Genomic DNA, 13,882 nt, shown 5'->3' with positions numbered 1-13,882 from the left:
AACTGGCGAAAAAAGTCGAGTAAACTTTACATTTAAAATACCTAAAGACTATATTACCAATTTATTCCGGTGATTTTAAGTCCGGTCTGAGAAATCCGTTGAAATGCAGACTTAATCATGTTATGCGGGGGTCGAAACCCTTTAATCTCGACATATCTTGTGACAAATTTGGTAATAGATGTCAAAAAATGAATTTTTTTTTAAATTTTAATAAAATCATCCAAAATGATATTATTCATGTCCAATTCCTTTTTAAAGTCATCGATAATATGTGGCAGAACATACAATATGGGCTATTTCAAAATTGATAAGGTTTCTTAAACTTTAATCCGAGTCGAGAACAAGGGTGCTGAAACAAAATGGCCATTCTCATTCTCATTGAGAAGATCAACTCGAGGATCTTTTCAAGTTCTCGCGGACATTGGACTCGTTCCAGAGCACCAAGATTGAAGAAGGGGCTCTGTGACAAAACCAAATTGTATTCTCTTTTATCGTCACAGGAATTTGAGGAGGCCTTGAGCGGTACGAGAATTGGGACAAACCATAAGAAGTGATTTATCACAATTTACGCATTTGCCCCGAGGCCGTCGAATAAAACAATCAGAGTTCTTAGCTTTGCTTTAGAACAATCTGTCGTCGACATAGAATAATTGCGAGATTGTCGAGAGCTTGTTTTTCACAATCTGTATACCGTGAAGACTCTTGTGGCAGAACTGAGCGTAAAGAAAGAAGTGAACACAGCCCTTGCGCACAATTGACCGTATATTCTGAAATTATAATTTATGTTGAAATATTTTGAGTTAAAATAATATTTGTCATTACATTGAATAGAATTCTAGGGTGTAGACTGGAGTCACGGGACCAGTAATCAGTGACAAGACTTCATGAAAATACAGGGTCCTTTTTGTAAATAAAGATTCTGCGTACCATAACCTCGTATCAATTATTACGTCGCTCTTAAGTCTTAAAAAGATTGATACAAGTTACAACATAGAAATACAAATAAATAAATAAAAAACAAAAAAAAAAAAGATAAAAAAAAGGAAATAAAGTACAGGCCACAAAAAGTCCATACATATTGAGAAAGCAAGAAAAAGAAAGATGTATAACAAGAAACAGAAATTATCAGGCATCAAAGGAAACCACTTTACTGAACCCACCAAAAAAAAAAAAAAAAACTAGTTGGCAGTCAATTTGATAGCTTTAATAGATATTATCGCACTTGACGAGCTCTCTCGGAGGGCCTGATTTCGATCCCTTGAAAGACCAGACCTCCTTTCCAATTGAGGCGTCTGACCTCGGTCACGCTCATCTCGAGCTCTCCACCGACTCCGTCGTAGAAAAACTCGCCGAGCTCGACCTCGTACCACCCGTCTGTCCTGACCTTGGGCCTGTTCCTGGGGCTCTGTTCCGATACCAGGTAGACCGTACGGGATTGCTTATCGCCCCCGGCGAGCCCGATCGAGGCCTCCACGGGCTGGTGCTCGAACCCGTACGAGTCCATAGAGGACTTGAACACCAGATTCGCAGTGTACAGTGTCGACGGCGACAGCCTGCTGATATCGGTCTTGCCACGGACTTCGAACCAGCACACCGAGATGAGCTCCGCCACATCTTCAAACCTGTTCCGACAAGCAACAATAACACAATGTCGTGCGTTAGGATGGGAAATGAAAGCCCAATAGATGATGTGAGGGAAAAATCAAGTCAAAGAGTGAATAGAGAGTCACACGAGTCAGGACTAGTATAGGTGGTTATGAACTTCGAATTTTTCTTGATCCAAACAATACACAGCATAAATAAGTCGTGTACCATAGTTTATTCAGTACTAAGAAAATCATTCAAGCACAGCATAATTATCTCTCTGTTCTATACGTTTCCTAGCCAAACAAACGCTATTGTATCATTGATTAGCAACTTATAAGATTGCCAAGAATAAGGTATTATAAGAACTGACCTGGCGTCGGGAAGAGAAACCCATCTCCAGTACCTGGGAGCGTCGCTCCAAATAATGGAGAGCGACCTTGCAGAGAGCATGAAACACTTTTTGCCACTCAGCTTGTCCAGCGAGAAGCTCTGTATAATGTTGAGGAATCATAACTCAGACGAACAGTGCAAGTTTTATTTCAATACAACACAGGAGATAGATGATTTGACGGCCGTAAGAATCCAATTTTAATTAGGAAAAAGCTAATAGATCCAAAGCCTTTTAACAGGAAAAGAGAAATTTCCTCCTTTCGAATCAACGGTCAAAGTCAACCACTACCATCTCAAAAAACTGAAAGAGACTTTCTAGGTATCGCACATGCGAAGAAACAGAGAGAAAATGTAAATCACTCCAAAATATAAGCATTCACGGTCTGTGAAAGCGAAATCGAAATAGAAATCGAGATTCTAACACAAAAGAACAAGAGAAAGATGCGACTTTTATTAATTACAACACAGAGCAGAGTTAATTTGATGGCCGCAAAACCCCAATTTCAATCAGGACAACAAATAACAATGCTATTAGATCCAAAATTCTTAACAGGATTTTCCTGGAAAGAATATCGCACTTTTTCAATCAGTAGAAGAAATGTACACATAAACAACAAAGTCAACGGTCACACTTGATCACCGAAAGCGAAAGCGAAATCGAAAACAAGACTTTGGCTTTATCTGTCACTCAAACAAACAGACCTAAACCTAATCGACGAACCAAGGTAGAGAAGAAACGAGATCTCATTTCGGCGGGTGAGGGTGAAATTACCTTGGTGCCCTGGTCGATGAGGACGGGACGGTCGCAGAGGGAGAGAAAGAGGTGCTTCTTGGAGGGGTAAGGCTGGGGAGAGGCGATGGAGAGACAGTCCGGTGGGAGAAACCGGTCCCACACGGCGTCAGATTCGGCGGCGGACCTGAAGATCCTGGACACGAGGCAGAGCCTGCACGCGTCACGTGGCGTAGTCAGCGACACTATGTTCGCGATACAACCCTCCGGAAGCACGTTGAAGAAATCCTCCGCCGCATCGCCGCCGCGCATCACCATAGCCAAAATGGGCCACATATACAGAATAAATTATGAGAGAGTTTAGAAGGAGATCTTCCTACGATGTTGGCGGAGAGAGCGTGTGCGTGGTTCATGTATTTGTAAGAGATGAGAATGGGTTATGGTAAGGAACCGTATTGGAAATTGATGGGCGGCACTGGCATGACTCGGTCAGCCCAGAATCTCTAATCATATGAAAGCATTTCTTCTTTTCCCCGGCCCCACACCTTTGCCTAATTTTCTCTCCTTTGAATTTCCCAAGTAGACGCGTTTCCCTTCCCTTCTCCGAGGATCTCTACACACGATTTAAATGCCGTTTCGAGACTTCTGATTTACGCAAAATCGATACGTTGAGAAAAATAAAAAAAAAATATGAAAAAAGGTAAATAAAATTCCATTTTCATATACCGTTTTCGATGAAAAATCGACGTGCCGATGAAAAACCGAACGGAAATAATATTGTCTAATATATTAAAAAGATAATACATAATTATATATATATATATATATGTATCTTTTGAATTTTTAAACTTTAAATATATATTCTATATAATATCTATAGATTTAGTACGTATTTATACATATTGGTGTTTATTTTGCTGTTGAGAGTAATATGTATAATAATGTTTTGGGTTTAATACACATATTTTGTTTTTTCAAAAAATTGGCCACATAAGCCTTACAAACGTTGGCAATTGCGTTTTAGCCAACATTTGGTTAATTATTAGTAAATAGCCAATACGCCTACGTGGCAGGATAATAACTGCATTTTTTTTTACTAATTTGCCCTTATTAATTATCGGGCTTCATTATATTTGAGGCAGTTTTTTTTATTTTAAAATAAACTGAATGGGAAAGTATTTAAATTGGACGTGTGATTTGGTCTGTGTATATCGGCATTAATGGTAATGACTCCCTGAAATTCTGGACGTGGTTTGAGTAATATTTAGCGGGAAGTTTCAGAATATTGGTTTCTATATCTGTGGCCGAATAGAATATTCACAGTATCTCAATATATTTAGCATTTACAGACTTATTCTATTTGTGGCAGAATAGAGTATTCACAGTATCACAGTATCTCAATATATTTAGCATTTAAATTCTGAAAAATTATTCTTCATTTTCGCTCATTGAATCTGGTAAGGATCGTTGTTCGCATAATTTTCTCGTTATCTGTTGTTAATTGATTTGTCAGCTTATTTACAATACAAATAAACTGTAAATAAATTTTGTATTTACTGTCTATTAACAGGATTCCAGTAAATAGCGTATATTTTTCTCACAAATTTGATTGGTAGAAGCAAAAATAGACTTTTTGCAGATTGTAAATGAACCAGTATATTTAACATGACATCAATTTACATATAAATGAATCAATTTACAATTTATAATTTACATGACAGCAAATACGCACCAAAAAAAAAATTCCCTTTGTATTCTTTCTTATTGGATCTAAAAACCAGAGCGTTCATCCATTTTTTCCAATCTTTTATTTCTCCGAATCGAAGTGAAAACCCTAGAGATCGGCGATGGAGGAGAGGCATCGCGAGGACGATCATAGCGAGAACAGCGACTACACGTCGCAGGACGAAGGGAATGGTGCTGGTGGCCGCGCGCAGAAGAGAAGAAGGAGAAGAAGACGGCGGCGCTCGGTCTCAGCGGGATGGCGCGCGCGAGGAAGAGAAGCTCGGGCTCGGGTTGGTGCTGGTGGCCGCGCGCAGAAGAGAAGAAGGAGAAGAAGACGGCGGCGCTCGGTCTCAGCGGGATGGCGCGCACGAGGAAGAGAAGCTCGGGCTCGGGCTGGCGCTGGTGGCTGTGCTCAGAAGAGAAGAAGGAGAAGAAGACGATGTTTGACATTTCTGTTTGTGTGAGAGAGAAAATAGCGTGTGAGAGAGAAGATTGTGTGAATTAATGGTATTAATTACGGATCTTTATGATGTTCATCAATAACCGCTGCAGTTATTATCATAATATTTTGATTTATATGAATTTATTTCAGTAATGTAGTGGGCGGGAACATGTTAGGGGTTTTTGGTATTTTTACAACGTGTAAATAAATTGGGCTGACTATTAACCCGAAATTAACAGAATGTTGGCCAAATCCAAATCTGTCTAAATAAGGGAGGCTATTTAGTTATATTACCCTTGTTTTTTTTTTTTTTTTTTTTTGCATTCTTTGTTTTTCCATAGTGTTTGATATTATATAAATATTTAGACAGTAAATAAAATATCTTAATTTCAAATTATATTCGGAATATTTATCACTCAAATGTTTTTACAAAGCTATTAATTTCTTACGGCAGTTTAGCTAATTAGAAAACCATACAACTTCCAGCATATATTATTTGCGGTAATATATGCTTCTTCTGATAATATTCAAAATAATAACTAGAATTAAGACTATGTGGTCCCATGTGTATAATTACAGCCATGGACTTTGACTTCATATGTATATTTTATTATTTCAATGTCTACCTACCAAATAATAACAAAAAATACAAAAGAAAATATGAGCATTGCTTACCTAAACACGCTTCAATCAAGTTTGTTGTCGTAACCTTCATGTAATGTATACATCTCATTTAATTTCCAAACCCCTCTTGACTTCACCATTTGCTTCTTCACAAGTTTGTAGTCGTAAATCAAGTTGTATAGATATATGATTTTAGTTCAAATTTGTGTTGAGAATATGATTTTTTAGTCGTCAGAAAAAATGGTGGTACGCGGGAAAAAATGGTGGTTAGCCGAAATAAATGAAGATTCGCCGAAAGTCCTCCAAAAAATCTGAAAAAATATATATGATAGATCGTCACATTACAAACAACATTCATGAAGGGGATTATATGAAAAAAAAAAAAGAAAAAAAAATATTTTACCCCGGAAAATGAAGATGAGATGTGATGGATCACTGTGTTGTTTGAACTTGAATATTAAGGGAAGGATGAGTGATAATATAATGGAGAAAGTGAATGCTTTGGGGGAACGGCTGAAGATAGAAGGCACGGAGGTGGGGAGAAAGGTATCTGCGGGGATCATTGTGGTTAGCCGAAAAAAAATGAAGGTTCGTCGGAAGTCCTCCAAAAAATCTGAAAAAATATATATGATAGATCGTCACATTACAAACAACATTCATGAATGGAATTATATGAAGAAAAAAAAATTATTTTACCCTAGAAAATGAAGATTTAAATTTCCGATTTTCGTTTTTTTTTTCTCTTTTTCTCCAACTTTCGTCGAAAGTCTTGGGCATTCTACAGCTTGTAATACTACGTTTTGACAGAAAATTGATAGTCGTTTTCGTCCGAAACGGCATGTCGTTTCCACGATATTCGAACGACAAACATGAAGGAAACGACATTTTCCTCTATCGCCGGCCGTTAGCTCACTGAAAACGATTTTCTCCCGGAAATTCCCCGGCATTTTAAACATTGCTACATACACATATTTGTATAATACTATTAATTATTTCATAATGATAAAATGTGAATAAATTTGAGCTAAACTTACCGAATATACTGTAAGAATGAAAACTTGAAAAACTCAGGGTGAATTCAAATCATAACATACTCCTGACAAAATGTTCATATTTTTTGTTCAGGACTCAATGATATCGGGAAAACATTGTAAAACTGGCGAAAAAAGTGAAGTAAATTTTACATTTAAATACCTAAAGACAATATTACCAATTTATTCCGGTGATTTTAAGTCCGGTCTGAGAAATCCGATGAAATTCAGACTTAATCATGTTACGCGGGGGCCGAAACCCTTTAGTCTCGACATATCTTGTGACAAATTTGATAATAGATGTCAAAAAATGAAATATATATATATATATATATATATATATATTAATAAAAGCATCCAAAATGATATTATTCATGTCCGATTCCTTTTTAAAGTCATCGATATTATGTGGCAGAACATACAATATGGGCTATTTCAAAATTGATACCCCGTTTGGTTACATTTTATATCCCTGTTTTCTGTTTTCTGATTCTAATTCTAGAAAACAGTTTTAGAAAAACTGTTTGGTTATAAATTCAGAAAACAGATTTAGAATCATTATTCTGTTTTCTTTGAAATTTGTTAAGAAAACAGAAAACAATGAAAAGTTGTTTTCTATTTTATCTCTATACAATTGAATGAAAAACATAACCAAACAACATTAAAAATATTCTGAAACGTAATTCTAAATCTGTTTTTTAAATTTAAAAATTAGAATCAGAAAACAGAATTTATAAACATAAAACGAGTTTAGAAAACTAAACCAAACGGCCCCTAAGGTTTCTTAAATTTAAATCCGAGTCGAGAAATAAAATGGCCATTCTCATTGAGATGCCACATAAAATTGCATCGCTACTCGGATCAGCTCGAGGATCTTCTCAAGTTCTCGCGGACATTGGCCTCGTTCCAGAGCACCAAGATTGAAGAAGGAGCTCTGTGACAAAAACCAAATTGTATTCTCTTTTATCGTCACATGAATTTGAGGAGGCCTTGAGCGGTATGAGAATTGGGACAAATCATAAGAAGTGATTTATCATAGTTTACGCATTTGCCCCGAGGCCGTCGAATAAAACAATCAGAGTTCGCAGCTTTGCTTTAGAACAATCTGTCGTCGACATAGAATAAGTGCGAGATCATCGAGAGCTTGTTTTTCACAATCAGTATACTGTGAAGACTCGTGGTAGGAAATTATAATTTATGTTGAAATATTTTGAGTTAAAATAATATTTGTCATTGCATTGAATAGAATTCTAGTGTAGACTGGAGTCACGGGACCAGTAATCAGTGACAAGACTTCGTGAAAATACAGGGTCCTTTTTGTAAATAAAGATTCTGAGTACCATAACCTCGTATTAACTATTACGTCGCTCTTAAGTCTTAAGAAGATTGATACAACATAGAAACACAAATAAAAAAACAATAAAAAAAGGAAATAAAGTACAGGCCACAAAAAGTCAATACATATTGAGAAAGCAAGAAAAAGAAAGATGTATAACAAGAAACAGAAATTACCAGTAGGCATCAAAGGAAATCACTTTACTGAACCCACCCAAAAAAAAAAAAAAACACTAGTTGGCAGTCAAGTCGGAGATGTTTTGATAGCTTTAATAGATATTATCACACTTGACGAACGTCTAAGCTCTCTCGGAGGGCCTGATTTCGATCCCTTGAAAGACCAGACCTCCTTTCCAATCGCCGCTTCTGACCTCGGTCACGCTCATCTCGAGCTCTCCACCGACTCCATCGTAGAAAAACTCGCCGAGCTCGACCTCGTACCACCCGTCTGTCCTGACCTTGGGCTGGTTCTCGGCCCCCACTCCGGGGCCCGCCGGCGGCGGCGGCGGCGCTTGGAATTCCGCGTCGTGGTTCCTGAGCTGATGTGGCAGAACCCCGAAGCGGCGCGGGACGAACCTGTTCCTGGGCCTCTGTTCCGATACCAGGTAGACCGTACGGGATTGCTTATCGCCCCCGGCGAGCCCGATCGAGGTCTCCACGGGCTGGTGCTCAAAACCGTACGAGCCCATAGAGGACTTGAACACCAGATTCGCAGTGTACAGTGTCGACGGCGACAGCCTGCTGATATCGGTCTTGCCACAGACTTCGAACCAGCACACCGAGATGAGCTCCGCCACGTCATCAAACCTGTTCCGACGAGCAACAAAAACACAATGTCGTGCGTTAGGATGGGAAATGAAAGCCCGATAGACGATGTGAGGGAAAAATCAAGTCAAAGAGCGAATAGGTGGTTATGAACTTCGAATTTTTCTTGATCCAAACAACACACAGCATAATTAAGTCGTGTACCATAGTTTATTCAGAACTAAGAAGAAAATCAATCAAGCACAGCATAATTATCTCTCTGTTCTATACGTTTCCTAGCCAAACAAACGCTGTTGTATCAGTGATTAGCAACTTATAAGATTGCCAAGAATAAGGTATTAGAAGAACTGACCTGGCGTCGGGAAGAGAAACCCATCTCCAGTACCTGGGAGTGTCGCTCCAAATAATGGAGAGCGACCTTGCAGAGAGCATGAAACACTTTTTGCCACTCAGCTTGTCCAGCGAGAAGCTCTGTATAATGTTGAGGAATCATAACTCAGAAGAACAGTGCAAGTTTTATTTCAATACAACACAGGAGATAGATGATTTGACGGCCGTAAGAATCCAATTTCAATTCGGAAAAAGCTAATAGATCCAAAGCCTTTTGACAGGAAAAGAGAAATTTCCTCCTTTCGAATCAACGGTCAAAGTCAACCACTACCATCTCAAAAAACTGAAAGAGACTTTCTAGGTATCGCACATACGAAGAAACAGAGAGAAAATAAAAATCACTCCAAAATATAAGCATTCACGGTCTGTGAAAGCGAAATCGAAATAGAAATCGAGATTCTAACACAAAAGAACAAGAGAAAGATGCGACTTTTATTAATTACAACACACAGCAGAGTTAATTTGATGGCCGCAAAACCCCAATTTCAATCAGGACAACAAATAACAATGCTATTAGATCCAAAATTCTCAACAGGATTTTCCTGGAAAGAATATCGCACTTTTTCAATCGGTAGAAGAAATAGACAAATAAGCCACAAAGTCAACGGTCACACTTGATCCCCGAAAGCGAAAGCGAAAGCGAAATCGAAAACAAGACTTTGGCTTTATCTGTCACTCAAACAAACAAACCTAAACCTAATCGACGAACCAAGGTAGATAAGAAACGAGATCTCATTTCGGCGGGTGAGGGTGAAATTACCTTGGTGCCCTGGTCGATGAGGACGGGACGGTCGCAGAGGGAGAGAAAGAGGTGCTTCTTGGAGGGGTAAGGCTGGGGAGAGGCGATGGAGAGACAGTCCGGTGGGAGAAACCGGTCCCACACGGCGTCAGATTCGGCGGCGGACCTGAAGATCCTGGACACGAGGCAGAGCCTGCACGCGTCACGTGGCGTCGTCAGCGACACTATGTTCGCGATACAACCCTCCGGAAGCACGTTGAAGAAATCCTCAGCCGCATCGCCGCCGTGCATCACCATAGCCAAAATGGGCCACATATACAGAATAAATTATGAGAGAGTTTAGAAGGAGATCTTCCTATGATGTTGGTGGAGAGAGTGTGTGTGCGTGGTTCATGTATTTGTAAGAGATGAGAATGGGTTTTGGTAAGGAAGCTTAGCGGTGAAGTATTGAAAATTGGTGGGCGTGGCATCTGTGGCATTGGCATGACTCGGTCGGCCCAGAATCTCTATCATATGAAAGCATTTCTTCTTTTTCCCGGCCCCACACCAATTCTCTCTCATTAAAATTCCCCAAGTAGACGCGTGTCCCTTCCCTTCTCCGGGGATCTCTACACAGTACACACACATATTTGTATAATACTATTATTTTTTTCTTTTTTAAGGTAAGGAAAATGACATTATAAATATTTATTGTTATTTTGATAGTTAATGAAAATTTAAACGTGAAAGGTTGAAATTACAAATTAGTCAACAGTTTATAATTGTTTTAAAAATAAGCCAAGAAATATGAAGTAGTAATTCGTGTATTTTTATTTTTACTATTCTCATTTTATTTTTTATTTTATTTTTGTAATTAATTTTTATTCAATTAATTAATTGATTGATTTTGCATATATATAATTGTTGTCGCTTGTTTTCGGACAACTATTTAAAGACTCGCTCGGTTCGACTCAAGGTCAGACGAGCTGATCACGCTCGAGCTTAGGCATCCTGAACTCGGTATCTCGAGTTCGTCCTAAGCCATTGATGGTCTTCCACATCCTCTGAGGTATCCAGAAAGAGAGGAAAGACGATGAACTACAAATGGGAAATAGAGTGATTATCTCTGTTTACCTCTCCGACGCTCAACATTAAGAAGATTTAGATGAAAGAATATAGGATTTATTGTTTAGGGATTGAATGTGAGTGAAACGAGCTTCATAAAGGTTTCAGCAGCATTTTAAGGCTCAAATTTGGATTCCCTTAGGCTTTGGGTCGAGATCTTTATTTACAGAGTTGGGAGAGCTATCCTCTGGACAAGGAACCCTTGTGGACACGTGACTGGCCAGCCGAGTACCGATGGCCAAAGGGCCGAGTGGGAGGGCGCCCTTGGCCGAGTGGTCGAGCGGGTAGGCACATGAGACCGAGAGGCCGGGCGAACGGACGCCAGTGACTGAGAGGCCGAGTGCCCATGGCCAAGAGGCAGATTGGCGATGATCGGATGCGCCCCAGTGACTAGGGGGTCCGAGTAGTGGGCCTTGGCCGAGCCGGGCCTACGGTTTCAATTTGGTGATCCATCATGTCGTTCCGGAGGCCTAGAACGGACGGATAACAATAGTTATATTTACAACGCTTTATTGCACAGTTTAGTTATGGAAAGAATTTAAAAAATTTAAACATAGTTGCCCTCAGATCCACGAGTGAAGTTTTATCTCTCCTCTTGCGATTTTTTTGCCTAACGATCTGATCTCTCTCTCAAATCCAATATTTTATTTCTCAACGTTGTTGTACTACTCTCAGCCGCCATCGTTGAATTCATCGACCACAAGTCAAACACACGACTCATCATCGCTCGTCCTCGACCATTTGCTCTTGTCGTCGCTCGTCCTCGCCGCAAAAGAAGTGAGACTCCTAATCTCTTTGCATTTTTCTTTTATTTTTTTCACTAAAAAAAAATTTGTGGGTGTGTTTTCGATCGGTTGCAAAATAATGCTCTCAAGAATGAAACTCGTTGGCCTGATTATGATATGAAACCTCGTTTTTTGAGATGGACGATGCTTGTATAACGAAAAGTTTGAGTAATTACTGTAAATTTTCGTTAGTTTCTGTTAATAATACTATTATTGTTAATATGCAGTTGTGTTCATCTTCGTCTATAAATATTTCTTTTGGATTTTTTGCTGTGAAATAATTGTTAATTTTAGTATTTTTGTAATTTTGTCGCACAAACGCAGTCTGAATAAATTTGAGACTAAGATGGAATTTTCGAACGCCATAGTGAAGAGTAAAAATTGGAGTAAATCGAGAGACAAATTTATCGTTAATGGAGATAGATAATTGAGGAATGAAGGGTCATTAAACATGGTTATGGTCAACTCATTTAATGACTCATTTTTTTTTATTTGAAATGTTTAATGAAATGTATTTTGGATATTTGATTATCGTTCATTTAGTTAATAACTAATTTACAAAATTAATAAAAATTTAGTTATTTAGCAAAACTTAAAATTTGTTAATTGATTTATCTTAAAAAAATAGTATCTAATATTTTTGTAATTAATTTACAACCCAAAACTTCAACTACATTCTTACAACATCAATATTATCTCCAATCTATTATTTTTATCATATTTTTCCACATTTAATTTCAGCTTTCAAGGTATACGTCTGTCTTTCTCTCTCATGCATGACCGGAACAAATGTCACATTTTCGTAAATCAATAGTTATTTTTTTAGTGGAAACGAACTATTAAAAAAATTATTAAGAAATAAATTGATAACATCAAAATGCATATTTTAAAAACATTGGTTATTTTGTTAAATCTTGAAACATTTATTTTATAATTCTAACGTTTTAACTTTCTTAATCCTTGTAACTTTTGTTTTATTATTGATTTTTTTAGAACATAATGTTTTATTATTGATTTAATTTGAAGAAATATTTCCAACAGTTTTTGACTATTTACAAAAAATTTACAAAACGTTGGTTAAAACACAAACACTTATGTTTATGTGGCTTATATCGCTAATTTTTTTTTTTTTTTTTTTAATTATTCATTTCTGATTTTTATCCAGGTGCATGTGAAATAAGGAGTAGATAAGCCAGGCATTGTGTTTATTGTTCATATTGACCCCTTATTTTCGGGATTCCACAGGATACGTCTTAAATCATGAGAATTGTCATTTCGGGATAGATAATCGTTTTTTATTATTATATATTTATAAAGTTGCAGTTAAAAACATGATCCTGCCCAAATTAATAATATGCAGATACAGATTTATTTATTTTATTCATTTATTTATTAACAGATAACGCAGATAGAGATTATCTGAACAATTTGAATTAGTTTTCTTTATCTGGATACACATTTATCTTGGGAATAACTTATTATCATGTGATATTTGAATAAGCATATTTAGTTTCATTTTTTTGTTAAATTAGTCAGTAAATTGTTCTACTTTATAATTAAATATAAATAATGTCAATTGAATCATCAAATATTATTTAATCATTTTTTAATAAATTTATTGAAGTAATTATAAATACTTATTTATTTATATTTTCAATTTATTAAGCAATTGTATTAGTTAAAAAAAAATACTAAAATCATCCTAAATTTTTTTCACGAAGAACTGCTTTAGTTTTGAATAAATAATGTAATATTGATGTAATGGATAGGTACGTATTTAAGGTGAATTACTCAGGACCATGGACCATTGATTAATCTCGATAAATAACACTTTTCTTATTAAGATTGAAAAGCTTATATATATATATATATATATATATATATATATATATATATATATATATATATATATATATATATATATATATATATATACTCCTTACTTTTGAATTCAATGTATTAGATATTGATAAAGAAGAAATGGCCATGCCCATGAAATGCAACTCAATATCCCAAAATGCAAATTGAATTCAGAAGAATCTTATAGTTATTTTATTGGAACACCTTAAAAACATCCAATATTTATAAATACAAAAATCAGATCGCAGGAACCAAAATCGCCAAACGAGGATCATGGCAAAAGATCTTTGGGTCCACTATGTCACCCGAGCCGAAATCCCACCTCAATTTACATTGTTTTCTGAGCATTTTTGTACTCCAGCTTAAATACATGTC

At 36.9% G+C, this 13,882-nt stretch overlaps 2 protein-coding genes across 2 annotated transcripts; both read right to left on the bottom strand.

Annotated features, from left to right (window-relative positions):
* Nucleotides 1-793: 793 nt before the first annotated feature.
* LOC149382463 (F-box protein At2g02240-like) lies at nt 794-3,256 on the bottom strand. Its single transcript, XM_089630216.1, has 3 exons — nt 2,750-3,256; nt 1,958-2,076; nt 794-1,622 (listed from the first exon to the last, which is right to left on the bottom strand). The coding sequence occupies exons 1-3, from the start codon at nt 3,041-3,043 to the stop codon at nt 1,214-1,216; spliced, it is 822 nt and encodes a 273-aa protein (XP_089486342.1). The 5' UTR covers nt 3,044-3,256; the 3' UTR covers nt 794-1,213.
* A 4,508-nt stretch (nt 3,257-7,764) lies between these two features.
* On the bottom strand, nt 7,765-10,395 carry LOC149382462 (putative F-box protein PP2-B12). The gene is made up of 3 exons (XM_089630215.1): nt 9,780-10,395; nt 8,982-9,100; nt 7,765-8,671 (listed from the first exon to the last, which is right to left on the bottom strand). The coding sequence occupies exons 1-3, from the start codon at nt 10,071-10,073 to the stop codon at nt 8,164-8,166; spliced, it is 921 nt and encodes a 306-aa protein (XP_089486341.1). The 5' UTR covers nt 10,074-10,395; the 3' UTR covers nt 7,765-8,163.
* Nucleotides 10,396-13,882: the final 3,487 nt, after the last annotated feature.

Source organism: Urtica dioica, chromosome 11, assembly GCF_054948205.1.
Source record: "Urtica dioica subsp. dioica isolate 48M chromosome 11, U.dioica_male_clone48M_v1_H2, whole genome shotgun sequence".
Taxonomy (NCBI): domain Eukaryota; kingdom Viridiplantae; phylum Streptophyta; class Magnoliopsida; order Rosales; family Urticaceae; genus Urtica; species Urtica dioica.
This window is presented reverse-complemented; position numbering and strand designations above follow the sequence as displayed.